Source organism: Chamaea fasciata, unplaced genomic scaffold, assembly GCF_029207755.1.
Source record: "Chamaea fasciata isolate MVZ Bird 193981 ecotype frontalis unplaced genomic scaffold, bChaFas1.0.hap1 SCAF_28, whole genome shotgun sequence".
NCBI classification, from domain to species: domain Eukaryota; kingdom Metazoa; phylum Chordata; class Aves; order Passeriformes; family Sylviidae; genus Chamaea; species Chamaea fasciata.
In genome coordinates this window covers 5,071,413-5,099,230 of record NW_027094113.1, presented here as the reverse complement: position 1 = coordinate 5,099,230, position 27,818 = coordinate 5,071,413, and the positions used below count along the sequence as shown (strand labels likewise).

The window sequence follows — 27,818 nt, the reverse complement described above, 5'->3', positions numbered from 1 at the left end:
TCCAGCCCGGCCTGGGCACTGCCAGGGATCCAGGGGCTGCTCTGGGCACCTGTGCCAGGGCCTGCCCGCCTCCCAGGGAGGAATTCCTTCCCAACAGGAGGTTAACTGGACAATCTCCATCCTTAACACAAAAGAGAGGTCTGTCCTATTTGCCATCATAGGATATCATTAATAGAGCAATTTTCTTGGTGTTTTGTTTATTCCCCTGGAATGGGGCTTGATGGATGTGGATAATTATCAGACTATAAAAGCCAGCAAATGTGCTATTTTCTATCGCTCTAAATCATCAAACAAATAAAGTGTGAAACAGCATTTCTGAATACAATTTTCCCCTCTAATGGCTTAGAATTATTATCAGGAACAATGAGAATAAATAAGCAAATGTCTTGTGAATTAAGAATTAAACAAGTGTGTCAGTAGAAAGGAGCACTCGGGCCATCCTGGGATTCAGGGACCCCTTTGGAGGCCACCAAGGAACGACGTCCCAGGGAATTCACCCGGGCAGCTCCAGCACCAGGGGCTCCTCGGGGACCTCCCAGGCCCTCACTGCTGCTTCCTCAAAGGGCCTCAGCTCAGTCTGGGCTTCCAGTGGCCAAAAACCTAAAACTTCATCCACACCGAAGGCTGCTCAGGGCTCTTTTCTCCTTGTGAGGAGTTCTTCTCACCTGAAGCCATCCCCACCTTTGGCAGAGGACCAGACCATGCTGCCCCTTCATCCAACACCCCTAAAGCTTCCAAGAGCTTTTCCCACTCCAGCTGTGGCTCCCACACCTCATTTACACACTCTTGCACCAACACAGAGCAATTAAGCAGTGATTAGTTCACCAAATCCCACTCCCTGCGTGTCTGGGCTCGGCGGGCAGGGGAGGTTCAGCCACGAGACTTTGGAAATGTCACTTCGGAGCTTTCCTGGGAGAAGGTAAGAAACTCAATTTCACAGAGTCTGCACAAGGGCTGCCCAAGCAGGCCCCACACAGTTTAACACACCATAATTATGGAATAAGGAACAGAAACAGAACGGGAGCAGCACTTTTAAAATGCCCAGGCCAACGTGTCAAGCTGGGCTGAGTTATCTGTCTTCAAAGCAGATTTAATTGTGCCAAGAACAGTGACCCTTTAAGATTCAAATGCCAACCTGCTCTCAGCCATGACAAGCAGAATGAAAAGCTGCTATTTCAGTCTCTGCAAGGCAAAGGGTGCCCATAAACCCAGGGCCTGAACCCTGACCTTCAACATCTTTAGCCCCCAGGACAGCAGCAAAGCCAGCAAAGAAAACCCGTCGGTCCATCAGGAATATTTATCACCCAACAGAAGCATTAAGAAGCAGCATTAGCACAGGGTGGTCCCTCCCTGCAAAGCTCAGATCCTGCTCCCGAGGCCTCGTTTTTCTACCAGCTAAAAACATTAAACGAGATCTCCTCGCTGTGTCAAAGCAAAGCTCAGGGCACAAGTGGGGCTTTCCATGCTGGAATCTCCCAGAATATCCTGAGCTGGAAGGGCCCACAGGGATCAGAGCCCAACCCCTGCTGTCCAACACTATTTTTAAGCTGTTTTGCCTGTACAAGAAAAGAAAGAAGGTATTTCAACAAGAAGGGCTGATTGTTCCCTTGCTGGTAGCACTGTCACCTCCCTTCCACGGTCACCTCTCTTTTCCCCACCTTTACCCTCCTCCATAATTAACTTCCCTTCCTTCCTCTCTCCCAGCCATTCGTTAAAATACTGAAATCAACTCCCTTTGTCCTCATCAAATCTGAGGCTGGCCCAGACTGACTGGGCTGGAAATCTCCCCTTTCCCTCCTCGAGATCCTGGTTAGGAAAGGAGAATCTCTGGCCTCGTGCTGCGGCAGGAATGCAAACGCTGCCTGCAGATAAGATCACACAGGGATCAGAGAGCTCCTTCTTCCTAGCAAAGAACCTTTATCAAGTGCCTGCAGTTTTATCTTGAATGGATCATTTCACAGGACGATGGGTGATGGAACTCAGCATCTTTAACCAGCAGCGTCAATGACTTCAAATAATGACATTTTTATTGAAATACACCCAGAGTGAGAGACAAACACAGAGGCTGGGGAGTATCAACTCCAGAAGCCATAATGAGGAGTAAACAGGTAATGACAGGACCAAATCACAACCCCAAAACACACCAAACCCACCTGCCTCCCACTGTGCTCAGTGCCAGCCTTGGGGAAGCAGCAGAGAGAGAAAATCAGGGCAAACCTGCTGAAGAAGGGCCTGGGCACCTCCAAACACGCAGGACTCACCCACAGGGCCCATTTCACTCCAGACAATCCCTCCTCCACACGCAGAACTCCCTCAGCACCTACGACAGGAAGAAATGGCAGCGATTTTGCTGCCAATGGAACAGCAGGATGAAAAACCTCCTCCTGCCCCAAAGAAACTCAAGTTGTGACTGCAAGCTCTCCACTTGTTTTCCAGTGAGGATGGGCAGAGTATCTCAGGTTCCTCTGAAGCTGGGATCAAATCCCTGGGGATTGAGTATTGGAAGATTAGAGCCAAGCCTAACTTGTGCCAATCATGTACTTCTAAAAGACTCTTCAGCCCTTAGAGTTGCCTTGAGCTAGAAATAGGATTAAAGAGCCATTAGTTTCAAGAAGTGACATTAGACAGGAGCTTTTTAAAGTTCTGATTTTAAAGCAATATGAATTTTCAAGAGGTACAACTGAGCTCCCAGATTAGCACAATGGGTTACTTTCACAGTGGTTCACTAACCCCCAGCTCAACAAATACAAAGAGGAGATTTTTCCAGAACTCCAAATGCGATTTTTAAATACGTTTTTTTAAAGCAGAGAATTTAATGTGAACAACCATCTGCTCTTGGAAGGACTCTCAGTGCCCCAGTCCAGTCAGCTCCGCAGCACAAGTGCCAGGCACAAAGCACAAAATTGCAGAGCACATTGGAGCATCTCTCCCTCCACGTGTAAAAATAACCCACGGCTCTGCCTGCAGTGAATGAGCAGCATGAAGGAGCCATTTCACTAAGAAAAGGTGTTTGGGGAAAAACATTATGAAGTCATTTACTCATTCAGTTTAGCCAAGAAGATAATTAGTACACAATTCAACAGAGATGAATGACTACAAGATTCACCCCCTTGCCATTCCCCGTTATTTGTTTGGAAGAACCTGCTCACATCAGATTCATTTCCCTAAACTGGCAATCAGATTATTAATTACTGGTTGTTTTTGTAGTGCATACCATACAAATAGGAAGAAAAGCAAAGATTATGCATCAAAGAGCCCGTGTTCTGAAATAATAGCTCGTTTCAGCTCCAGAAACAAGGAGAAAAAAAGGTAACCAGGGGAGATCAGAGCTATCTGTGCCTTGTACCAAGTGACCTGTGTGAGCTGCCTCCCTCCCCGGGCACAGCACCACCAGCTCCTGACAAAAACACGGCTAATTGCCTACTGCACAACAAAGGAAATTTGCCCATGAGTAATGAAAGATATTCTTAGATTAGGAAACCCCTCGTGCTAGAGGTGCAATGCCTCTACACACACACACTCCTTTCTTTCCTGAGGAGAAAAAAACCCATCCAGCATTCCAAAGGTTTAATGCTCCTCATCCATCAAACTGCACCGTTCCCAACTACAACGGCTTTGAAGTGAGAGCTGTGCTCTTGTCAGCATCAAAGCCACGAGTGTTGTAGCTGAGATTTGATAAAGATCACTGACACAGTTTGTAAAGTTTCCTTTATTTCTTCTGTTTGATCCCCTCTGTGTGGCTGATTGGGCAGCTGGAAACGAAGGGGATGCAGACCCAGCACATTTATTCCTTGGGGCATTAAGGGGTTAAGGAGTGCACAGCTCTCAGACAGCACCGAGTGCTATTTAAGCGCTGTCATTACTACGGGCTCCTCTTATTTTAAACCTCACTTGTGCTGCACTTGGCATCACCCCTCCACAATTTTCTCTGCTGAGTAAAGGAAAAAAAAAAAAAAATCCCCGCCGATTTCTGCCAACGTGTTAAGAGAATGTGAATAAAGACAAAGCTCTGCAGCACCACTCCTGGTTCCTCCCAGCCTTCCCCAGCTCCACGCCAAGCTGGAATGTGCAAGCTCCTTGTCCCACGGGGTGAGTCACATCAGGCTGAAGGAGTGAGATGGAGCATGGAAGCACACCTCCCTTCCCTCCAGCCTCAGCGCTCTGCTCAGAGCTCTGTTATTAAACCAACCTGTGATCCTGTCAGACTCCCATAGATCTTCATTTCAAACCGGGCCGGAGTCTGAGCAGACACCTGGAGAAGGCAGGGATGGGCTGGAGCAGGAGCCTCCCTGGCTCAGGCACCTGCCTCTCCCAGTCCTGCTGGGGCTCCTGGGCTGGCAGCAATTGCTGTGCTGCCAGGGCAGGGAGCAGGAGCTGCGGTGGGAATGGGGCCTGAGCCCACCTGAGCACCTGCTCCTGCTACAACCGTCCTGGGAAGGGCCAAGAGGAGCCACAGGTGGGAAGGGAAGGGTCTGCTCTCTGCCGGGTCAGGCACAACACATGAACCTCAGCCTCTCTAAGATTTCTAATTTCAGCCAAAGGAACAGGCTCAGTGAAGACGGACATAAAATGCACAGACCGAAAACTGAAACGGCAGCAAAGCACAAAATAATCCCGTGCCTTTTGCAGTGGGTTTGGGTGAGAACAAAAACCGAAGAGGGCTCTGGAGAGGAAGCACAAACACAGCACAGAGCTGAGTGAAAGGGGTGCTGAGGCTGAGATCAATCCATCTGTCCCTCCTCTGACAAGGCCCACAGCTGATTCCATCAGTCCCAGAGTCTGGCTTGACCTTCCTGCCATTTCCTCTCAGATGAGGGTGAATGAAGAGAGGCAATGCTTGAGTCCTGACTCCCCAAACCCTGCGCCTCCTCTGCAGCAGGAAAACGACCCTTCAACAACCTGCCTGCAACAGCCTAATGAAAGGCCACAAAAACCCGAGTCTATTCAAAAGAGGAATCTCCACTATTCCAACTGCACCCCCTGACGGGGAAGATAACCCAGGGCAGAGCTCGCCCAGGTCCTGGACAGGGTGGTGACCCCGGGGGTCCTGAACGCAAAGCAGCAGCGAGCACTGTCCCCTTCCCAGGGACCCTCACCCCTCTGCCACAGCAGCACTGCAGGAAGGGCTGGGCCCTGCTCTGTGTTGATTAACTAATGACTGCTAATGACTCTGTGCTCTCAGCTGTCAGGGAATTACAGGGGGCACAACTCTGCATCCCAACACATCCCTCCTGCCACGCAGCTCCAGCGAACCCACGCGCACACGGATCCCCAGCGCAGAAAGCCCACTCCAAAGCAGATTTCACCTTCATTTTAGAAGAGTCAGGAGAGTGAAAAGCTGCTCTGCCTGGCCATACTTTATCTCACTTTCCTTTTATCCCTTTTAATGAATATCCCTGTTCCTTTCTCTCTCCCTTTTATCAACAGAAAAGGGTCTTGCTCTGCCAAAGCTGCCTGAGAGCAAATGGTGTTGCAGTTAATCTATAAATCAACCATCACCATAAATTCTGCGCTTTCTCCATCCAAAGCTGCAGAGCTGTAAAACAGATTACATGGGACAGCAGAGGCAGGAAGGAAATCTGGGAGCTGTGAGGAGCTGCCAGCACGGCCAAATGGCCTTCCCTGCTTCTCCTTTCTCCCCACTCCACCCAAAAAGCCTCCAAAGCTCTGCTGCCAGGCCTGGAACGCTTTCAGGAGCAAGGACACCTCGCACACTCCCCATGGAAGATGACGCAGACCTCGGGGACCGAGGGAGGAGAGGCTGCAGAATCTTCTCCCGAATTCCCTAACACCAAGAAACAGGAGAAGCGAAACTCAGAAAAACAAAGAAATTCTCAGTGTGGAGCATCAGCTCCCTCAAGGGTAAATGCCAGCTGTGATTCCAGCTACTGCAGCCCAAGGAATGTCAGGGTGCAAGAGCCCAAAGCCCAGCAGTGCAGTGCCATCTGATCCCTGCAGTGACTGCAGCACCGGGCAGTGCCCCGGGAGCAGGGAATAAATGCTGAGGGGACAATGCCCTGCCCACATTCTGTAGCAGACACACATTCTGTACCAAACACTAAAGCAGCTGCTGCCCTGGGATTACACCGAGCCCATGAACATCTGGGAGAGTGTTAAAGCAGGGGACAGAGCAGAACATCACAGGGGACAGGCAGTGAGGGGAGCACCCTGCACAGAAAATGAGCAGAGCTGGGAGAGTTAAGCTCCATGACTGCATTAGGTCATTTTCCTCCTCCAAGGCAGTTTTCCAGGGATTAACATTTCCTATGCTGAGGGGAGGACAGGACAAGAGTTCAGCAAAGAAAGCTGCAGCTCTTGCAGACGAGAGTGAGAAATAAAAGCAGGGAGATCCTCCAGCCCTTCAGATGTGCTGGTGCCTCAGGAGGGGCTCTCAGGCAAGGACAGAGGGGGCTCCTGTGAGAATCCCTCCCAGGGCACACACCCATGGCTGGGACTGACTCTCCCCTCAGCCCTGCCAGGAAAGGTGAGCTTTCCCTGCTGCCAGCAGCACCACCACACGCTACAAATGCACTGAACCGTGGATGTTACAAGAAAGCCACGGAGTCCCTGACTGGGCTGGGCTGGAAAGGACCTGAAACCCCACCCAGTGCCACCTCTGCCACGGGCAGGGACACTTCCACTGTCCCAGGCTGGCCTTGGACACTTCCAGGGACCCAGGACAAGGAGGATCTGCCCTCCTTGCTTGCTCTTTCACTGGAGTCACCCCACCCAGGGAGCCTCCCTGGGCAGCTGGAGGGAAGAAAGCAGAAATTCTAAAATATTTTAACCAACAAAGGTTTGGGGAAACTCCATGGACTCTCAGGTTTGCAGTCCTCAGACTTCCACAAGACAGAATTCCAGAAGTGTTCCCAGAATGTAATTGTATCTGTGACCAGTGCTTCCAACTAATCACGTTATTTTAAAGTTCCTTTGGTAATTTGTCCTTAATTCCACATAAACTGCTGTTCTGGCATAAAGTGTACTTTGTGATATCAAAGTCAAACAGATTAGGCATGATCCACTTCCAGCGAGGGAGTGTTTTGGAGAGGAGATGATATAACTTAAAAGCTAAAGCTGGCTCCCTGTTTTAATTAAAGGGGATTAAACATCCATCATGATAAGGGAAAAGGGACATTTTATAAAAATCAATTACCTTTCCTCAGTGTCAGTCTGCTTTAACACCTGCGGTTTCGGAGAGAAGGAAGAGTGAAACATCCCAGCAGCACTCACAGAAGGTAAATTAAATATTCTTGCTGTACAGCAAGAGCAGTCAAAGTATTCAAGAGCAAAAACTTTTCTTACCCAATCAGGTGGTACACCGCTGACAAAAGAAGATGGTGCACTCCTAAAGAGCATCTGGCAAATTCACGAATCTGAGTTTCAAAGTTTCCTGCAGCACTCCCCCACCCCAGGAAGACTCCAGGTAGGGACTGCACATCTTTACAGAGACAAAGAAGCGCTGGTGGAGCACCTTAGCATCTAAAAATATTCTTCTGGAATTTCAAAGGCTGAGCCACATCCATTCCTCAATAAAATGCCATAATAACCATGAAGAATGAGGCCTGGCACTCAGCTTTGTTGCTCCTGTCATTACAAAATCAGTTTCTGCTTGCACCGTTTGACAATATGCTCAATTTTAGATCTCACACAGGAGTGTACGAGGTAATTATACATAATATGTATAATTGATACAGCAAAAACTCCTACCACGAGAGGTTTAATATGGGCCTGCAGAATTAAATACATTTCGCTTTTTTCTAGAGTTTGAGACTATGAAAAGGTGGCAATTAAATTCCTAACGCGAGAGGGACATTCTCCTGTCATTTGAGGGAAAAAAAAAGGCAAGTGAAAGGCTGGATCTGGCAGCTCCCTGCCTGAGGGGCTTCACATGAGGTTACACAACTGCTCCCAGCTCGGGGTGTGCCCACACCTCCCGTGCCTCCTGCTCAAGCTGTCAGGCTGATTCTCCAGCTGGAACAGCAGCAGTGAGAGCAGGGCCAGGAGCCGTGCCTGGGAACATCCAGAGGGAAAATCCCCCTGGAACGGGGTGAGGCAGCCCAGGGCAGGCTGGGATGGGGCTGCAGCAGCAGCTGAGCACAAACAGCCCTGCTCTCCCTGCCACAGAACTCAATAAACAAATGCACTGCGATCCACAGGCACAGATAAATCATTTAACGAGGCTGCAAACGGGAAGACGGCTGTTTTCCATTTCCCCCTTGTTCTCCCTCATCACTGGGTGACCTTCCACAGCCCAACTGCCTCTCTTGGTGCTGAAGGAGCTCTGGAGCTGCATCCCAGGGACCCAAGTGAGGCAGACCCCGGGAGCTGCAGCCTGCCCTGCTGTGCAGGAGCCAGCACAGGAGGGCTGGCAGCAGCTCTCTGCAGGCACAGACACTCCTCCAGCACGGGCCTGTAACACCAGCCTTCAGCAGAAGCCACTGACTTTACCTGCAATCCCAACAGGCCCCAAAACAGCTGTCTGGTAGGGGGGAAACCCAACACTGCAAAGACAGAAATGAGAAACATGAAAGACTCAGTCATGATCCCCCCTGGCCCAGGAGAACAATTCCTTGGGCCACCCAGAGGTGGTTCCTGGTGGTCCAAACGTTCCACCCAGAGCTCCCTGAGAGGGAATTTCAGGTGTCCCAGAGCAACTCTCCTGTGAGGAGGGACTGCAGGAGCTGGGCTGGACAGTCTGGGGAAGGGAAGGCTGGGAGAGGATCCCACCAATCCACACAGAGACCTCATCAATCCATACAGATACCTCATCAATCCATACAAATCCATACAGATACCTCATCAATCCATACAGATACCTCATCAATCCATACAGACATCAATCCACACAAATCCATACAGATACCTCATCAATCCACACAAACATCCCCAGGGGGTGTCAGAGGATGCTGTCCCACCCCAACCCGAGGAAGAATTCCTTTTCCTGGGGGGTGGCAGAGCTCTGGGACAGCTGCCCATGGAGTCTCCCTCTCTGGAGACATCCCAAACCCACCTGGACACATTCCTGTGCCACCTGCTCCAGGTGACCCCACCTTGGCAGGGCTTGGACTGGGGAGTCTCCAGAGGTCCCTTCCAACCCAAACCACTCTGGGATTCTGTGAAATAAACACAGATTTTTCCTAAAACCCACTCCAAGGAGGTTTGTGAGGGAAGCAGCTCCTCTCTCCCCTTCCCTTCAGAAGGCAGCAGGGCTGGTGGCTCCTCACCCTTCCCACAGCCTGGAGAGAAGCACCCCAAGAAAATTTATGGGAGACACAAAGAAAGAGTTATGGCTTTTAACAGGCAATTTTGAAGCAGATACTACCAATATACAGAGTCCTTGGTTCCACTGAATAAATATCTCTGACAGCCAAACAATAACTCTGCCTCTTATTTTAGAGCTCAACCCCAAACTGGTAGACTTTGTAACTCTCCACACTCCTGCTATTCCCTGAGGTGCTTCCAAGATGATCACTGTCAGAGGCACGGAGTCTATAAAAAGGATGAAGGAAGCCGGGAAATTTCCACAGAGGTGGTGCCAGCAAAACAGAAGGAGCATTTCAGCCCTGCCTGAGCGCAGGCAGGCTGCGGCGCTGGAACTGCAGCAGTGCAGACCAAGAGCTCCCCCAGCTGAGCCCTGCGGCGCCCACACTCACCCTCACAATAGCTCAGGTGCCTGGAAACTCCCAGATCTGCTCCGAGGGGATCCAGACTTACTCTCTGCAGCCACTGCCTGTTCAGAGAAGGCCTCGAGAAGTCCTTAAGAGGAGCTGTCAGTGCAGGACAAGGAAGGAGAGACTTGGCAAGTGGCAAACTCCTGCCTGATGCTCAAGGGAAGAGCAGGGAGGCCGTGCCAAACCAGCAGTGGCATCCTGTCACAGCGCATCCCATCCTGTGTCACACGTGTCACCCACCCATGAAAACCCCATTGGAAGGGAAAAGCTTCTGCCCCAAACAGGGCCTGTCCTCAAAATGCTCATTTTCCCCCAGCTGGGGCAGCTTTAGAGAACAAGTGACTCTCAAAAACACAGGCTGGAGAAAGGATGAACAAACCCAGACCAGACCTCAGCCCTCCTGGGCAGCCCAGTCCTGCTGGGCCTGTGTTGGTGTCCCTGAGCTCCTGCTGGGACCGTGCTGGTGTCCCTGAATTCCATGGGCAAAGGAGACGAGGAGCTTCCCGTGGACTGTGGCACCATCTGCTGGAGACGGGACCAGGAAAATGGGCTGCAATTAAGGGATTCTGGAGGGAAAACTGACAGGATCCAAACTGAATCATGGAATATTCTGAGCTGGAGGCCCACAGGACCGTCAGTCCCACCCCTGGCCCTGCACAGACCCCCCAACAATCCCAGCCTGTCCCAGAGCAGTGTCCAAATGCCCCTGGAACTCCGGCAGCCTTGGGGCTGTGACCATGCCCCGGGCAGTGCCCCAGCACCCTCTGGGGGAAGAACCTTTCCCTGGCACCAGTCACATCCCAGAAATGCATTTCTGGAGCTCAACCTCATTTAACAGAGGTCTCACAAGAGATTCTGCAAAATCCCTGTCCATCTGCCTCGGACAGCGAGCCCGAGGATCAGCAGTGCTGGGAAACAGATTTCACAACGTGTTGGAAGGTTTTAAAAACTCCCATCCACGTTCCACCGAGTCAGCCCCTCCCTCCACCCCTTCCCAGGCTGGAAAAGAGCACTGGAGCCATTCATTTCCATCCTCCTGGCCCTCGGGGGCTTTTATGTGCCACAGGCACCACCACCCCGAGCCTCCGGGAGTCCCCAGGGAGCCACAGCCCCGAGAGGTGGGAGGATGTCATCTGCCACTGCCAGGGCACGGTGACAGCACAGCTCGGTGACATTTCTGCTCTCATCTGCACGCAAATGTCAATATTTATTAGTCACATCAAGATCTTCAGCAAAGCTCCCCTGGGTTGCTGAGTCTCTGCACTTATACTTTTAAATTGCTTTAAAAAGAAGGATATTGGCTCTTGGTAACTTATTCCAGACTTCCTACATTCTTTATTTCATCCTCAACTACCTACTGCTTTTGTGGAAAGTCATTTCCAACCAGTCTGTGCATCAACAGTGTTGAAAAACGCTTTGCCATCAGGCCAAAAAATGACCACGGAAAAGTCAAAACCTTTTCACTGAGCTTGTCCCTGGAGCTGTGAACATATTTATGTATTTAAATAATGGAAATCTGAAAGTAACAGATGTTTCCTGCTAGAGCACAGTGCAAGAACAACAGTGTTTCAGTATTACAGTGCCTCTGAAGCATCCACACATTCCCATCCCATTTGCTCTCCTGCGCATGAGGTTGCAAAAATCCCCAAGTGTCGAAATCTGGCTTTAATCGTGATGTCAACAAGTCTCCCTAATCCTGCTGCAAGTCAGGAATTAGGCCTCTGAGCAAGCCAGCATGAAAGAAAGTGAAATTGCTTTTAAATGTAGAGTAGGAGGGAAGAGGAGAGAAAAAATGGGAATTGAGAGATTGGGTAAACCTGATGGGATTTGGGAGAGCTGGGGAAAGGATATTTTAGTGGTGTCCAAGAGCCCTCACTCACCAGGATTTGGGCTCCCCAAAATGCAAGTAGTTGATGCTGTAGAGATCCATGTCCTCTGTATGCCAAGCAAAAGTTGTCTTCCACATCCCAAAGTAGAGGTAGGGAGTGTTCACCCCCTCGATGATGATGCCACACTCGTGCTCCACCATGTCCAGGAGGGTGTTCAGATTGCCAATGTTCCACTCATCCACGTCCTGGAAGCCAACAGAAACGTTTGTGCTGGGATTTCAGGAGCAGCCACAGCCCACAGCTCCCTCCCAGGGCACAGAATGGGGTGAAGTTATTAGCAGCCCTCATTTAACACTCTCTGCTTCCTGCAAGGTTAAAGAAACCTTCTTTCCTCTGCTCCTCTCTGACCACAGGCAGGAGGCAGCTCCAGCACTCTGAAGAAGCTCTTGCACTGTGCAGTACCCCAGCATTAATTAACTGTTCTGCTAATGAACACAGCATAAACTCAGGGTAAAACACACTCCTCTCAGATGTTCTTCCCTGATCAGAAACACCCCAAAGTGGCCAAAACAGGTAAAAACAGGGAAAGCATCTGCAGAACAGCTGTGTCTGTGCCTGGTGTGTCCCACCCTGGTCACGGCAGGGAAAGGATGGGACACTCCCACCCAAGCACCAAATCCTCTGCACCCTGTGATGTCCACGGCTCGGAGCACCTCCGGTATCTCTGCTTATTCCAATTAATCCCACATGAAACCATACTGATAATAAAAGGACACTTGTACATTCACACACTATCAGACAACACTCCAAAAAAAGGCCACTTTCCACTCAAAAGAAAACTACAGAGGAAGAGATTTAAATTATCTGCCTAAAAAGGGTAAGAAGAGAGAAACCTTTATCATTTGCAGAGTTACTCAGAGGAGAGGATGAAATTTCACCATGGAAAAGCTTAAACAATTTGAATTGTAAAATAATTCAGTGTGCAGGTGCATTGTATCCTAATGGAGCTGCCTACAAAGAAAAAATCCAAATGCAAATAATTTAAAATCCAAATGCAAATAATTTATTTACGTTAAGAATCAAAAAAATACTTTTGATGAAGCACCATTTTCCTTGAAATGCTGCTTTTTCTCCTGGCTTTTTAAGGAGCTTCAGCAGAAAACTCCATTTTATTCCCTTAGAAAAGAAACAAAACCCACAGTATAGACAATTTTTTGTCACAGTCTGCATAAGGATTTGTCTAAATAACACTTTCGCTCATTTTTCTACTAAAAGTCAGCTTTTCACAGCTTCCACTGACTATTATCCTGAATCTCAGGGGAAGATTAGTCCCACATTAGTAACGAGAGGAAAGAAAACAAAGGTATTGCGGTCTTTTTAGGGTGGCTACGTCAATGAAACTCTGAATTTCTGCTCCTTAATGAGAAAAGTGCAATAAGGAAGTCAGTGTCTGAAGTGAATAAAGGAGAAGCACTGCACTTACTGCATCATACAGGGAGCCACTGATGTCAGCCCCATAAATGGGGGACACAAAGGTCAGGTTCTTCCAGTACTTGCGCTCCAGGTCCTCAAAGTCCTGGTGCCGAGGGGTGCAGTACCTGCCAGGGAACACAGGGTGTGAGGGGTCCTGCCAAGAGCAGCCCTGCAGGGGCTCAGGGAGCATTTCACCCGAAATTCACAGGATTTGCTGCCTCTCGCACCTCTGCACAAACCCTCACGGGCAGGCTGCCTGTGCAGTACCACATCCCACAGACACGGGAGGTGGTGTTATCCCACAGGGAGCTGAGGGCAGCTGGAGCTCTCAGGAGCCACAAAAGCTCCAAAGCTGATTGTCCTGGAATGGTTTAGGCTGGAAGGGACCCCAGAGCCCACCCCGGGCCACCCCTGCCGTGGGCAGGGACACCTCCCACTGTCCCAGGCTGCTCCAAGCCCCAGCGTCCAGCCTGGCCTGGGACATTTCCAGGGATCCAGGGACAGCCACAGCTGCTCTGGGAATCCCATTCCAGGGCCTGCCCACCCCCACAGCCAGGAATTCCTTCCCAAGATCCCATCTAAATCTACCCTCCTTCAGCTTAAAGCCAGGACTGCATAAACTCAGTACTGATAAAACCCAGGGTCCTTCAGAACTCCAGAAAACTCCAGACTCTGGAAAAGGGATGGAACTGCAGTTGTCACACCCCAGCTGACCAGAGTGCCCTGCAGAGTCCCCAGGCACTCCGGAGGACACTCGTGTCACCACTACCAGCCCAAGCACTCCAAGGTATTTGGATTTCCACCCCAGCCATGGAACACCTTTTCCAGAACAGCCAAGAGATCCTTTTTTCGGTCCCAAGCCATTCTTTTCAGAAGATTCTCAGCCAAATACTGACCTTCAACAACCTTTCTACACCAACTCCCAGACAAAGATCTGAGACGCACCAAAACCCACCAAGTTACGTTTGAGACTCAAGAAAAAGCAGCTTCCCCTAAAATACTCCACGCTTAACATTTAAATTCCCCCCAAATGCTCCACATTTAACCTGGCCGCACTGTTTTTGCCAGCTGGTTTGTGGGGAGAAAAGCCCCCCAGGATGTGGCCGTGCCCAGGGGGAGCAGAGCCCCGCAGCCACGCACTTCTCGCTGTTGGCCAGGCGCCGGTACTCGCCCACGGTCATGGGCTTCTTCTGGATGTTGTACTGGGTGAAGAGCCCCGACTGGCCCGTGACCACCTGCTGGATGGGCGCCGGGATCACCATGTCATCGATGTCATCGTACGTGCGCCGCGGCTTCCACTCCTTGGGGGGGATCACCTGCCAGGGAGAGCAAAACACGGGAGTTCAGACACACCCTGGGGCTGTGGCCTTGGCTGTGCCGCTGCAGGACACCAAAGAAAGGCTCCAAAAGTTTCAGAGGGCAAAGAAGGCTTTACTTTTTAATTCTTTTTAATTCTTACTGCTTTTTATAAGGTGTTCCGATACGGACTTAACGTGATTGGTGAATAGGAATGACACCTCTCTAGGCTTCTTGGTTAACTAGAGAAACTGCAAAACACCACCTGGAGAAAGATTCTTTGGAGAAAGGACAGTTGTTCACCAAGATTGTTTTGAGAAGAAACTTTTTGAGAAATTTTTCCTTGGGAAAAAGTTAGCAGCTGCTAGCAGGCTGAAATCTGTCAGGCCCACAGGCTGGGCTCGGCTTCCCTTACAGGGCTCTGAACTGCAGCTGCAAGAGACACAAAACTGACCTGGAAGCCTCAGAGAGAGAAAAAACTGACCTGGAACCCTCAGACAGACACAAAACTGACCTGGAACCCTCAGACAGACACAAAACTGACCTGGAACTCTCTGAGAGACACAAAACTGACCTGCAGTGCTCAGATTAATTCTCCAAATAAAATCATTTCTTTCCAACACCTGGAAGTTACCAACAAGCTTTATTAAAATAATCTCCCTAGCAGAGGCCTGGAAGGTAATTGCTTGTACACCTGAGTGGACAAGGAAACATTCCACGGGGAGCTCTTCATCAATAGCCAGCTCTCTTTAGAGCAGCAATAAACCCAGTAATTGACCTATGTTTTAGAAGAAATAAGAATTATTTCATGCCTAACAGCTTTATTTCTCCACTGTGCTTTATTAAGGCCAGCTAAATACCACTCCTAACAAGTCCTTGTCAGAACAAATGATCTCTTCAGCCTGTGGTGACATGGCCACAGGAACACCCTTTCTATCACTTAGTCCTGGAGTTTTCCAAGCAGTTCTGTGTCAGGTACTGGAGTTCAGAAGCTTCACATGAAAAGTTCTCCTGACCAGAGGCTGCTGGGGCACAGCCCAGGCTCCCCAGGGAACGGTCCCTGCCCTGAGGATGTCAGAGCTCCAGGAGCCCTCAGGGATGCCCAGGGTGGGTTGTTGGGGTGTCTGTGCAGGGCCAGGAGCCGCACTGGATGATCCTGTGGGTCTCTCCCAACTCAGGACATTCCATGGCTCTCCAAAAGCCCTGGAGCTCCTCTCCTTTCCTCTCTCCGTAACCAAACCAGAGGTGCCAGGTACAGTTCCACAAAGCACAACTCCATGAACACACACAGAGGGCTCCAGGATCTGCACACCCCAGAGGGCAGCTCCAGGCCCAGCAGCCCCTGACCTTGGCCAGCCCCATCTCCTCACCTTGGCCACCCCAGTCCATCTCCTTACCTTATCCCATCTCCTCACCCAGCCCCATCCAGCCCATCTCCTCACCTTGTCCCATCTCCTCCCCTTGCCCCGCCCAGTCGCTCCCCTTGCCCCGCCCAGCCGCTCCCCTTGCCCCGCCCAGCCGCTCGCCTTGCCCCGCCCAGTCGCTCGCCTTGCCCCGCCCAGCCGCTCCCCTTGCCCCGCCCAGCCCCGCCCCTTGCCCCGCCCAGCCCTGACCTTGGCCAGCCCCGCCCGGTGCGCTCCCTGGGACTCCATGAAGGCGACGAACCGCCCGAAGTCGCGGAACTCGTCCAGCGAGGGCCGGAAGGTCATGATCTTACAGCCGGGGTTCTGCGGGCTCGGGTTTTCCGACCCCATCGCTCCAGTCCTGCACACGGCGACACAGGGAGGGAAGGGGCACAAGAAGATTCCGGTTAAAACCTTTGGTTTTCAACTCCCAGCTCTAATGAGCTCCGCAGAAAGCCTGGAGAGGTTTTTCGTTTTCTCCCTCTCCTCCCGCACGGGGGGATTTGTAAGAACGCCCCTCTAAGGTGGCTGTGAGGAGCTTCCAACCAAAAATCCACTTGGTCAGGAACTCCTGACCCCAGGATCGCCCCAGAGCTCAGCCAGGGGCTAAATACAGACCACGGGCGTAACACCTGCGCCCGGCTCACCACAGAGAGCGGTGTCTCATCGGGGTGGTGCCACAGCAACAACCCCCCCGACCACCTTCAGCACTGCCAGCGTGCAGAACACTGTGCCATCCTGCAAGCTTTCCACCAAAACGCTCCCCCATTTTCTGTTCAGGCTCAAACCCAACACCGTTCCCCAATCTGGGTTTTTTTTCGTGTGCCGGACTACATTAAAAACTATAAAATTAAGGTGTTTTATTTTTACGTAGCTTCATTACACTTTGTATTTGCAACGCACATAAACAGAACGAAGCGTCAGGCAAGTCTAACGAGAAATACAGATCCACAATTCCAAAACAAACTCTCAAACGATTCCGGCTGAAATCACAACTTTTAAAATGGACTTTTTTTTTTTTTTTTTTTTTTTTTTTAAGGTTATGCTGGAAATCTGCAAAGGTTTTGGCGGCGTTTCAGGCGCAGCCCCGGCCAGGAGGGAGCTGCAGCCCAGGAGATGGCAGCGCTGGGCTGCGGGAGCCCCAAAGCGGCAGGAAACGGCTCCGGGGACACGCCGGCAGCCAAGGAAAGCGGCTGCGCCTTCAAACGGATCTCAAAGCGGCCAAGAGGGATCGCAGATGCTCCTGGAGTACTCGCGGCGTTGGGAAAACACAAAATAAAGCCGGGAGTCCTCGCAGGTCTGCGCGGCACAGAAGGCTCCGCAGGGACAGCCAGCCCCTGGAGATAAAACCAGCACCACACTGCAGGGGAACGATTCCACACCCAGGGCCCCACGGCCGCATTTTAACCGGGCAAAACTTCTCATCCCAAAGGCACGGGAACAGTTTGGAGGGAAATTTTAGGAACCGGGAAACCTTAGAATTTTACACAGGAACTTTTATGCGGATTTGTTTCAAAGCAAGGATCCGCAAGTCTTATGTCCTTCCCCAAGGAGTCTTTAAAGGAATTTTATGCAAAAAAGTCACAGCTTCTCACAGTCAGAAAAGCCCTTCCCAAGCCAGGAGCCAGAGATGCAGAACCCAGTCCAGAATAAAATCAAATTATGAATCCCAGTATTGCAGGAAATCCCAGAGCAAAACCAGCTGAGGGAGAAAAATACCATTTCACCCCCTTCACCCCAGCATTCTTCCAGTTTCCAACAGAAATTGCTGCAGTTTGGAAACAAAAGGGCCATTTAACCAACCCTTCCATCTCCAGGGTGGCCCTGCCCAAGGAGATCCCCAACCCTGCCAAAGAAGGAACAAAAAATTGCCTTTTGGGAACAGAAATTGCCGTTTCAGGGTCAGCACTCGGGGAGAAGCAGCAGATGGATCCACGCCCCAGGAAACGCTTTCCTGCACGAAAGTTCTGCAGGAATACAAGGAGGAAAGTCCCGGGCTGGAGCTGGGGATCAGAGGCTGGCTCAGATCACCAAAGCCAAGCCCTGAGCTCAGGAAAAGGGGCTGAGCTGGGGGGGACAGGGACAGGGACTGGAACACCCCAACCCTGCCACAACCTCCCCGGGAACACCGGAGCTGTTCCTGAGCAGGGCCTGGGAATGCCAGGGATCCCGGGAGGAGCTGGCTCGGGAGAGGAGCCCCAGTTCCGTCCTCGGGAGGAGCCCTGCCAGCACCATCTGCTCCACACAGGCTTCCCAGGATCTGCAGCTTCACCCACAACCGGGGGAAAAACAAACACTCAAAGCCAGGCTTTATCCCGTCCTTCCCTCAAGATTCTCTCACAAAATTCCAATTTTCAGTCGATAAACTCAGAGCAAAGAGAGAAAATACACGCTCCAGTAAAGAAGGGAGATCAAAAACTGCTTCATGCAAAGCTTAATCAATTAATTAAAGGATAAAACGACTTCCTGCAAAGCCTAATTAATTAATTAAAAGGTCTACTCAATACAAGCAGCATCACCTGGCGCTCTGGAATTCTTTAGTCCACAGACGGCAAAGCACACGGTCTTTCCATGTGCAGTCCCACCTAAAGCACATCTCAACAGGACGGGGCCGCAGCTTCCTCGGGGATTTTCAGGAGGCGACCTCAATTAAACAGTGCCCTAACGAGCTCCCAGCAGCACGGGGAGGTTCCAGAGCAGAAGGTGACTGCTGCGGGAACACTGAGAGCCCCTTTCAGCCCCGGCAGAGCTGCAGGTGAGGGCCAGATGGGAACAAACCCTGCTCGCCGCGCCGAGGAGGATTCTGCACTCAGAGCCCCCATTAGCTCCTCAAAAGAAGAGCGAAGGTATTTTTCTCAGCTGGATACATTCCCTTTCTTTGTAAGAGAGTAACAACCTGAAATATTATGAAAACCCTCTAATTTTCAACCGTGGTGAGGAAGCTCTGAAACTTGTCTCCAGAGGGACGCTCTGGGTGCACACAAAGGACTGAGTTTTAATTTCAATGACTTTCACATGAGACTTTTTCCCTTCCAAAACCCATGTGAACCAAGACACTTTTGTGACCAAAATCCTGCACCTGTTGCCTGAAACCTTTGTACAGCAGAGAAAAGGTCCAAGACACCCAGCTGAGATGAGTGACTCCAGCCTGCTCCGGGACCGGCAGCACTGGGAATCCTTCCTCCAGGAAAAGGTCTGGGACTTGCAGGCAGCTCCCGGCTGCTGCCCCAGCACTGATCTCGGCAGAGCCGACCCTGCCAGCTCCTTCTCCTCCACCCACAGCAGGTGACTGACTGCAACCGTGCTGCGAGTGGGAACCAACTCCAGGCAGCAGCACTGGGGCCCAGCCTGTCCCCTGGGACAGGGCAGGGACAGCCTGGGACAGGGCAGGGAGAGCCAGGGGACAGCCTGGGACAGGGCAGGGACAGCCTGGGGACAGCCTGGGGACAGCCTGGGGACAGCCTGGGGACAGCCTGGGGACAGCCTGGGGACAGGGCAGGGACAGCCTGGGGACAGCCTGGGGACAGGGCAGGGACAGGGCAGGGACAGGCAGGGGACAGGGCAGGGGACAGGGCAGGGGACAGGGCAGGGGACAGCCTGGGGACAGCCTGGGGACAGCCTGGGGACAGGGCAGGGACAGGGCAGGGGACAGGGCAGGGGACAGGGCAGGGGACAGGGCAGGGGACAGCCTGGGACAGGGCAGGGACAGCCTGGGGACAGCCTGGGACAGCCTGGGGACAGGGCAGGGACAGCCTGGACAGCCTGGGGACAGGGCAGGGGACAGGACATGGACATGGGACAGGGGACAGCCAGGGGACAGCCGCCCAGTGCTGCTGCCTGTGAGCACGCCAACATCCCCCCGGGCTGGAGCGGTGACACGTCAGCTCTGAGGGCACAGACACACCACAAAAACACTTCTGTGTATGAAACAGACCACTAAAAGCTATTTATATTTATATATCTATTCAAACTATAATGGTTATGGGGTGTAAGGAGATCTGAGACAGCTTTCCTTCCTTCCCTCTATTCCCAAGAATCAGATTCCAGCATTCAGACAAACAAAGGGTAAATTTTTGAGTTTGAAGTTTGCTGCTGCTCAGCCCAGTTTTAAACAACTGTACAATTACAGCCAGGATTTAAACTGACACCTTTCCCCCCAAAATATTTATATATTCAATTCAATACATTTTTAACATTCAAATTGCTTTGAGTTTTGTATACCCTCCATAAAGGCTAAAGTAAAACATAACAGAGAAAGCATCTGGGAAAGAGGAGCAGAGACAACATTCCCATCCAGCACGGGGATGAAGATCTACAGTGCTTGGGATCTGACAAACTGAGAGTTGTTTTCCATTAAATTTTACACTCCACGAGGCCCCTCCGCAATTCCAGATCCTCCTGTACTTCAAATCAAGCAGCATATGTGGCTCATTAAGGGAAAATAAAATTTTCCCCCAGAACACCCTCTTTGCTGTAGAAGTGCACAGTTACTCACATATTTCTCTAACAACAAAATTATTTCGTCACAAACAGCATTTAAAAGGAATTTAAAAAAAAAAGTGGTTACATTTAAGAGCAATAAATCTGGATGACTTTAAAACAGTTTATTATCGCCTGAAGCAAGGCAGTTAACGTGGAAGGGTTATTTCTGACTAAACCCCGATCAGAAGCTCAGAAAGTCAGAAGTTTGACTGCACAGGCAAGATCAAGTCACCCCAAACCCACCCGAATGGGGTCACAAGGCACTGCTGGGGCCTCCGTTTGCTGCATGGCACGAATCCTCTGGTTCTCTCTGCTGCACCGTATTATCCTCACTGCATTTACTGCAAGCTCCAGGAGCATTTCAAAAGCAACTTAAGGAATAAGCATTAAAAAAGGCATTTCATGTGGCCTGAGCCGTTTAATCAAAACAGGAATTCCACGTTTTAACACATGGCACCTCAACCCAAGGCGGCAGCACTGCAAACGTCCAAATAAAGAATGCCACGGGCTTTTGTTCTTTTGGGAAAGGACCTCAGAAACCCTGCAAAGCAAGCAGCAACCTCGATTGCTGCATCACGTCCGCACCTCCACAGGGACTGACTCCCAGCTTTCCTCCCACAGCCCGGCCGGAGGAAAAGCCCGGAGCTCGCAGTAACTTCTCTGAGCTCCTTTGGAGTTTTCTACCGAAACAATCTCAGCCAAGGGGGCCGTGCGAGGCGTCTCTGACCACCCTGCCCACAGCAGGGGAGGCCCTGGGCTGGTTCAGAGCCCGGCCTGGGCGTGACACACTGACCCACTTCCCGCTGCTGCCACAGCCCGGGATGCGGGCAGGCACAGGGAGCAGCGAGCCCGGCCCGGCGGGCGGGCCAGAGACCAAAAAAACCCCAAAACCCTCCAAAATCCCCCCAAAAACCCCAGAACACCCGAGCCCGGCACAGCAGGCAGGCCAGAGACCCCAAAACCCCCCAAAATCCTCCCCAAAACCACCAAAATCCCCCCAAAACCCCCAAAAAACCCAAGCCCGGCTCGGCAGCGGGCCAGAGACCAAAAAAACCCCCAAACCCCCCAAAATCCCCCCAAAAACCCCCCAAAACCCCCAGAACACCCAAGCCCGGCACAGCAGGCAGGCCAGAGACCCCAAAACCCCCCAAAAACCCCAGAACACCCAAGCCCGGCACAGCAGGCAGGCCAGAGACCCCAAAACCCCCAAAACCCCCCAAAACCTCCCAAATCCCCCCCAAAAACCCCAGAACACCCAAGCCCAGCACAGCAGGCGGGCCAGAGACCCCAGAACACCCAAAACACCCAGAATCCCTGAGCCCAGCACAGCAGGCAGCCCCAGAGACCCCCAAAAACTCCCCAAAAAACCTCAGAACCCCAGAGCCTGGCACTGCAGGCAGCCCCAGACACCCCCAAAACACCTCAGAGCCCCCAGAACAGCCCCAGAACCCGGCCCTGCAGCCCCAGAGCCCCCCAAAACACCCCAGAACCCCCCCAGAACACCCCAGAGCCCCCAGAACAGCCCCAGAACCCGGCCCTGCAGCCCCAGAGCTCCCCCAGAGCCCCCCCTGCCCTGCAGCCCAGGGCTCACCTGCCCAGGTACCCTGGGGAGCCCCGAGCTGCTCACACCCACCTCACACCTGTCGGCCAAACCTGCAGCTCCAGCAGGGCCAATCCAAACCCAAATCAAACGCAAAGCTTCAAGGTGAAAGGAGACGACCTGAGTCTCTCCCAGCTCCGTTTTCCCCAGGCCTCTCTGGAAGCCACAGCCCCAAACCTGACACACCCTCCCAAAGCTGTGCTGCTCGTTCTGCCAGCAGAACTGCGATCAAATGTGGGAAACTTCATAGAAACTTCTTATCTGCACCAAAACCTCACCAAAGGCCTCTCCACTGCCCTGGGGGTGTACCCAAAATCGTGAAGGAACATCAGAAAACCTCAGAAATCACCTTAACCCCCCAGCAACTTCCAACATTCGCCTCCTGGGCCATGTTCAAAAGCAGAATTTCCAACAGATTTAGGGACAAAAGGACAATCCTGTATTCTCTAAGGGTCTGGGAACTGTGGCTTGTGCATGAGCCTTATGAAGCAGCAAGGAAATATAAAAATAATGAAGCTGCAGGTCACTTCTGCCATGAGTGAGGCACTCACAGACCAGGCAAGGGCAGAATCCAAATGTGTTCTGTGTAATCCAGTAAGAACAAGACGGAGGAACTGCCTCATTTACAAAGGAGACTGATTTACCCAGGAAAATATAAATGAAAATAAGAACCTTAATTAAGCCACGGTAGCAAACGACTCCATCCCTAAGCTGTGACAAGACAGAACACACCCGGACCAGAACAAAGGTTAAAAAGAGAAAATCTTATTAAGCAGTGACCAGTTTAGTGGAGGACACTGACAACGGAAAAAGCCCTTTCTCATCCCACAGCGCTCAGACATTAATACCCCCAACCTGTGTGAAGTGACAGCATTTCTGCCAACGAACGCTTCGCAGTGCTCCAGGATTTCAGCTGCTACCACAAACGGACAAACCCTCTCGAATTCTTCAGCTGATGACAAATAATTATTTCCAGCAGCGCCTTGTGCAGCCCCGGAGGATCCCGGTGCCATCCAAAGCCATTAAGCAAATCCCTCACTCGTGGTGACATATTTAGCTGTCATCCATCTTCGCTATTAACAGATGCTCCAGTGAAGGGACGCGGAGCGGCACAGGCACTGCAAACCCTTCCCCACAGCACACCCCGAGCACCGCAGGAGGCAGGAAGGGGAAATCACCGGGCCGAGTCCTCCCGACCGCCCAGAATTCATTAAGGAACACCAAGTTTCTCCTGACTGCCAGCAGCTTTCCCTCCCCGCTGCCCGGGTGGCTCAGCCTGCAGCTCACGGTGATTATTGCTGCTCTCAGGTGGATTCCCTGCTCTCAAACACGAGATTTAAACTTGCAAGGCGAATCAGAGCCTCCTGGTGCCGGCACTGTTTGCTCTAGTGCAGCTGGACACCCCAGGAGGAAATAAAACAGAACCTTCCATAAATGTAAAATCCCCGCAGAGCTCCCGCGCCTTTCCAGCAGGGCTGGCCAAACTGGTTTTCCCAAGGCACACCAAATTTCTTGTGACCTTCCATATGGAAATAGCTCCGAGGTTTAGGAGCTGTCTGGATTCTGGGTGATCTAACACACCTGCAGAGCTGTGGAACTCTCACCTGATCTGCTCAACCTTTCTCAGGTGTGTGACAGGAGCTGAGGACTGTCCCCAGAGCTCAGGACGCTCAGGTAACAGGTGAGCACTTCCCAGGGACCGAGAGCCAGGACGATCTGCAGGAAAGGGGTGGGACTCTCCCTGAAAGTGAATTTTGCTGTTGACTCCCCACCAAAAGCTGGTGAAACCTCTCAAGTGTGTGAGGTTTTATTTACAACAGCCCAGGCTCATCCTAAAGCCAAACTTGGAATGTCACACCTGTGCACTCTTTACCAAGTAAGTTCTGACTTACTGACAAAACTGACTCTTTATATAGATACATAATGTCCTTTTGTAAACATATTACATATTTTATATACAATGTTTATATACAGGACCACATATATTCTGGTCCCACTGGACCACCCGGGGGAATTATCTCTTTCCAATCAGCATAAAAAGGAGAAATGGAGCATTAGACAAAATTTTCCTGCCAAAAGATGCTCCAGTGAATGTTTCATCCATGAACATAAGCTCTGGAACAAGGAATCACTTTGTATCCACCTACATCTCCTTTGCATGGGAGGAACTCCTGCCTCTCATGAGACAGGAACAGCCGTGGATTCCTTCAGACTCCTTCAGGATTCCTTCAGGATTCCTTCAGGCACTGCAGGAGTTGGTCAACCCGCCCCAACTTCCTTCTCTTGTTACAGGGAAACCCAGGAATTGGGAGCTTGCTGTCACAGAGCAATTACTGCGTGCTCCAACAGCTGCTTGATGTAATTGCTGAAAAGTAACTGTAAATTTGCCATTCCAGGCTTAAGGTTTCCCTGGCTGCGAATTTCAGTGAAACAGGAAAAGGAAACAGATGAGAAAAAAGCAAAAGTTCCCAGGAAAGAACCAGTGCTGTGGGTGAAATGCCATGGGGTTTCAGATGGACAGAGCTCCCCAAATGAACTCTTTTTGGCTAAAGTAAACTTAGTTTGGGGAGGGTCAAGCTTGATATAACACAGATTTACACTGGCCCAGCACAAAACAAACGAGTTACAGAGCAAAAACCCAACGTCCCAGGCCAGGGCAGCAGCTCCATCAAAACACAGAGGGAGCACAGATGAAACTAAACCTCATTGGGGACTTCCAATCTTCAATACAAAGGGGTCCAAAGCAGCCTTTCTGCAACACCCCCGGCTCCTAAACAGCTCCAGGAAAGCCAAGAACCACAGAACGTCCCGAACTGGGAGGAACCCACAGGGATCATCCAGCCCAAGCCCTGTCCCTGCACAGAGCCCCAAAATCCCAGCTGAGCATCCCTGGGAGCTCCCGGAGCGGCGGGGCCGGGACCATTCCCCGGGGGAATTCAGAGAGCCTTTCCCTGAGCTCCATCCCGACCCCTGACACAGCTCCGGCCGCTCCCGGGGCAGAGCTCAGCCCCCTGGAAGGCTTTCCTGAAGAGTTCCCCTTCCACCACATCCCACATCCCACCCACCTCCTCTGCTCCTGCCAACAAGAGCAGCTGGAGCCCGGGGAAGGCACCGAAGCCCGGACACACAAACCCCGCAGCTCCGGGGTCCCGCTCGCCAATAACACCACGCACAGTACAACTGACACCGAAACAGAAAGAAAACAGAAGCAAAGAGCTTCGGTTTGGCCCCAGACTTTGACAGCCCCCGGAGGAGGAAAACAGAGATAAAGCAGTCAAACCCCACGCCGGTGTCACGCTCCTGCCCCCGGATTTCCCAGCACGGAGCGCCCGCACCCAGTCACGGAGCCAGCGGCAGCTGCTGCTCGCCCCCAGCCGCGGCCCCGAGCCGAACCCGCATCGCCATCTCCCCGCGTTCGTGGCCCAAACCCCCGCGGGGCCGGTGGATCCCGGCCCGCAGCCCCGGGACCCAGGGGCCGGCCCCGGCTCCGCGCACGCCGAGCGGCGCGGGGGGCTCGGGGCGCCCACCCACACAAAGCGCGGCGGGCCCGGGGCCGCGGGCCCGGCCCGGCCGAGGGGAGGCGGCGCGGAGGCCGCGGGGCCGGAAGGGAGCGGCGGGGCCGGGGCCGGGGCCGGGAGCGGCGGCGGGCCCGGCGCGGCGCGGGGGGCGCGGCGCGGGGTGCCGGGGGCGGCGGGGCCGCTCGGGCCGGGGCCGGGGCCGGTGCGGGGCCGGTGCGGGGCGCGGTCCGGCCGTACCTGCGCGCGGGGCCCTCGGCGGCGCGGGGGGCGCAGCGAAGGGGGGGCGCCCAGGCGAGCGCAGCGCCCCGCGGCCACCACCTGCTCCCGCCTCCCCGCCGCGCCCATTGGCCGCGCGCGGCGCCGCCCTCGCGCTCATTGGCCGCGCCGCCGGGGACGGACGACGGCTCCGACCAATGGCGAGCCCACTCGCCGAATAACAAGGAGAGCGGGGGCGCTAATTGGCCGGTGGAGAGCGGCGACGGCCCGCCCACCGACGGGCGGGGCGGCGGGGAGCGCTCCCGTCGCTCTGGCGCTTTCCGCCAATCGCACGCGGCCGTGGCCCGCCGGCCGCCCGCCCCCAGCGCCCATTGGGCTCGGCGGGCACCGGGCGGGCGCTGATTGGCGGCGCGCGATGCCCGTCGGGCGCGGGGCGGGGCGGTGAGGACGTGAGGAGCCGCACAGAGCGGGGCGGGGGCGCTGCGGCCGCGCTGCGCCAATGGGGGAGCGGCGAGCGCGCGCGCCCCCGCGCGGCCGGGCGGGGCATGGCGGGGCCGGGGGGACAGCGGGGACTGAGGGGACAGCCGGGGGATAGTGGGGGGACAGCCGGGGTTTGGGGTGGCATTTGGGATCGGGGGATAGTGGGGGGACAGCCGGGGTTTGGGGTGGCATTTGGGATCGGGGGATAGTGGGGGGACAGCCGGGGTTTGGGGTGGCATTTGGGATCGGGGGATAGTGGGGGGACAGCCGGGGTTTGGGGTGGCATTTGGGATCGGGGGATAGTGGGGGGACAGCCGGGGTTTGGGGTGGCATTTGGGATCGGGGGATAGTGGGGGGACAGCCGGGGTTTGGGATCGGGGGATAGTGGGGGGACAGCCGGGATTTGGGATCGGGGGATACTGGGGGACAGCCGGGATTTGGGATCGGGGGATAGTGGGGGACAGCCGGGGTTTGGGATCGGGGGATAGTGGGGGGACAGCCGGGGTTTGGGGTGGCATTTGGGATCGGGGGATAGTGGGGGGACAGCCGGGGTTTGGGATCGGGGGATAGTGGGGGGACAGCCGGGATTTGGGGTGGTATTTGGGATCGGGGGATAGTGGGGGGACAGCCGGGATTTGGGGTGGTATTTGGGATCGGGGGATAGTGGGGGGACAGCCGGGGTTTGTGATCGGGGGATAGTGGGGGGACAGCCGGGGTTTGGGATCGGGGGATAGTGGGGGGACAGCGGGCACCGGGGGAGCGCAGTGACCGGTCCGCCCCGGGAGCCGTCGGTCCCCATCCCCGCAGCGCCCGGGGCAGGGGGCGAGGCCGGCGGTGGCCGGGGGACGCGCTGGGGTCGGGGCACGGGTCGGGTCACCGTGTCCCCGTCCCCAGCCCCGGCGGAGCCGCGGGACCATCGCGGCCTTTGCCAATTCGCTCCCACTCGCAGCGAGCAGGGCTCGGGCTCTGTGCCCGCCCTGGGAATTGCCACAATAGACGCCGATCCTTGGTTAGATTCTTGCTCCTGTCACTCCCCGAGTCTTTACCAAAAGGAAACTCGGTTACCGTTCCCCTCGCGGGTATTTGCGCCAGGAGTGGACCCGGGTGCGAGCGGGAGCTGAAGCATCACCCAGCAAATGATCCCAGCATGAAATTCCTTTGTACCCACAGCCAGAGCCGCTCACTGTGCAGCACAGGCGTCTTCCGAGTAGGGCTTTAGAATTTGGGACAGATAATTTCGGCTGATCTCACCAGAAAGTGTCCGGTTTGCAGAGGAATTCTGGCTGTTGCTGTAAAAAAGCCACTAATGGAACAGTACATTGGCACCTACAGAGGAAACAACGTTTGTTTTTCATGGTCCAAATAACAACAAACCCAATAAACGAAGGAAGTCATTGCAGTTATTGCAATTTAAATGCAAAAACACTTCCTCACTTTTACTCGCTCACCCCCAATTCTTCCCATCACAACACAGAAGAAAAAGTGCAAGGACATTTTCAGTGAAATCTAAATATCTGAAAGTGCTTAATAGTAACAATGACCTTAAAATAAATTACTTTAAAGAGGGCAGATGGTGCTACTGCTGCTTAATTTCACAGATTACGTTTTTACCACCTTAATGTTGCTTTATTTCCTTCATCATGGCTGAATTTATCCCTCTGCTCTGTGGAGATGCTCACACTTGTTCCTGTCACACCTCAAATATGATGCAGGACTTGGCACTTGCAACAATTTTGGGGTTTATTCATTCAATGGACAAACAATTCCAACTGCCAGCTGATATTTGGATTTTGGAGCAGTGGAAATCTAATGCCAATAAAAAGTTTGGGGAATCCTGAACATAACGTGTG

At 53.0% G+C, this 27,818-nt stretch overlaps 1 protein-coding gene across 6 annotated transcripts in view; it reads right to left on the bottom strand.

Annotated features, from left to right (window-relative positions):
- Nucleotides 1–25,594, bottom strand: part of KDM4B (lysine demethylase 4B) — a 71,439-nt gene extending 45,845 nt beyond the window's left edge. Inside the window, exons 1-5 of one of the 6 annotated variants that reach the window (XM_066205922.1) lie at nt 25,510–25,594; nt 15,883–16,033; nt 14,114–14,289; nt 12,984–13,098; nt 11,552–11,745 (exon numbers count right to left, since the gene is read on the bottom strand). In XM_066205922.1, the coding sequence (XP_066062019.1) occupies nt 11,552–11,745; nt 12,984–13,098; nt 14,114–14,289; nt 15,883–16,023 (626 nt within the window). In that variant the 5' untranslated portion in view covers nt 16,024–16,033; nt 25,510–25,594. Of the gene's footprint in view, nt 1–4,189; nt 4,253–11,551; nt 11,746–12,983; nt 13,099–14,113; nt 14,290–15,882; nt 17,694–25,509 lie in introns of those variants that run through there. The other 5 variants (XM_066205927.1, XM_066205926.1, XM_066205925.1 and 2 more) reach the window with 5 other exon arrangements.
- Between the last annotated feature and the right edge of the window lie 2,224 nt (nt 25,595–27,818).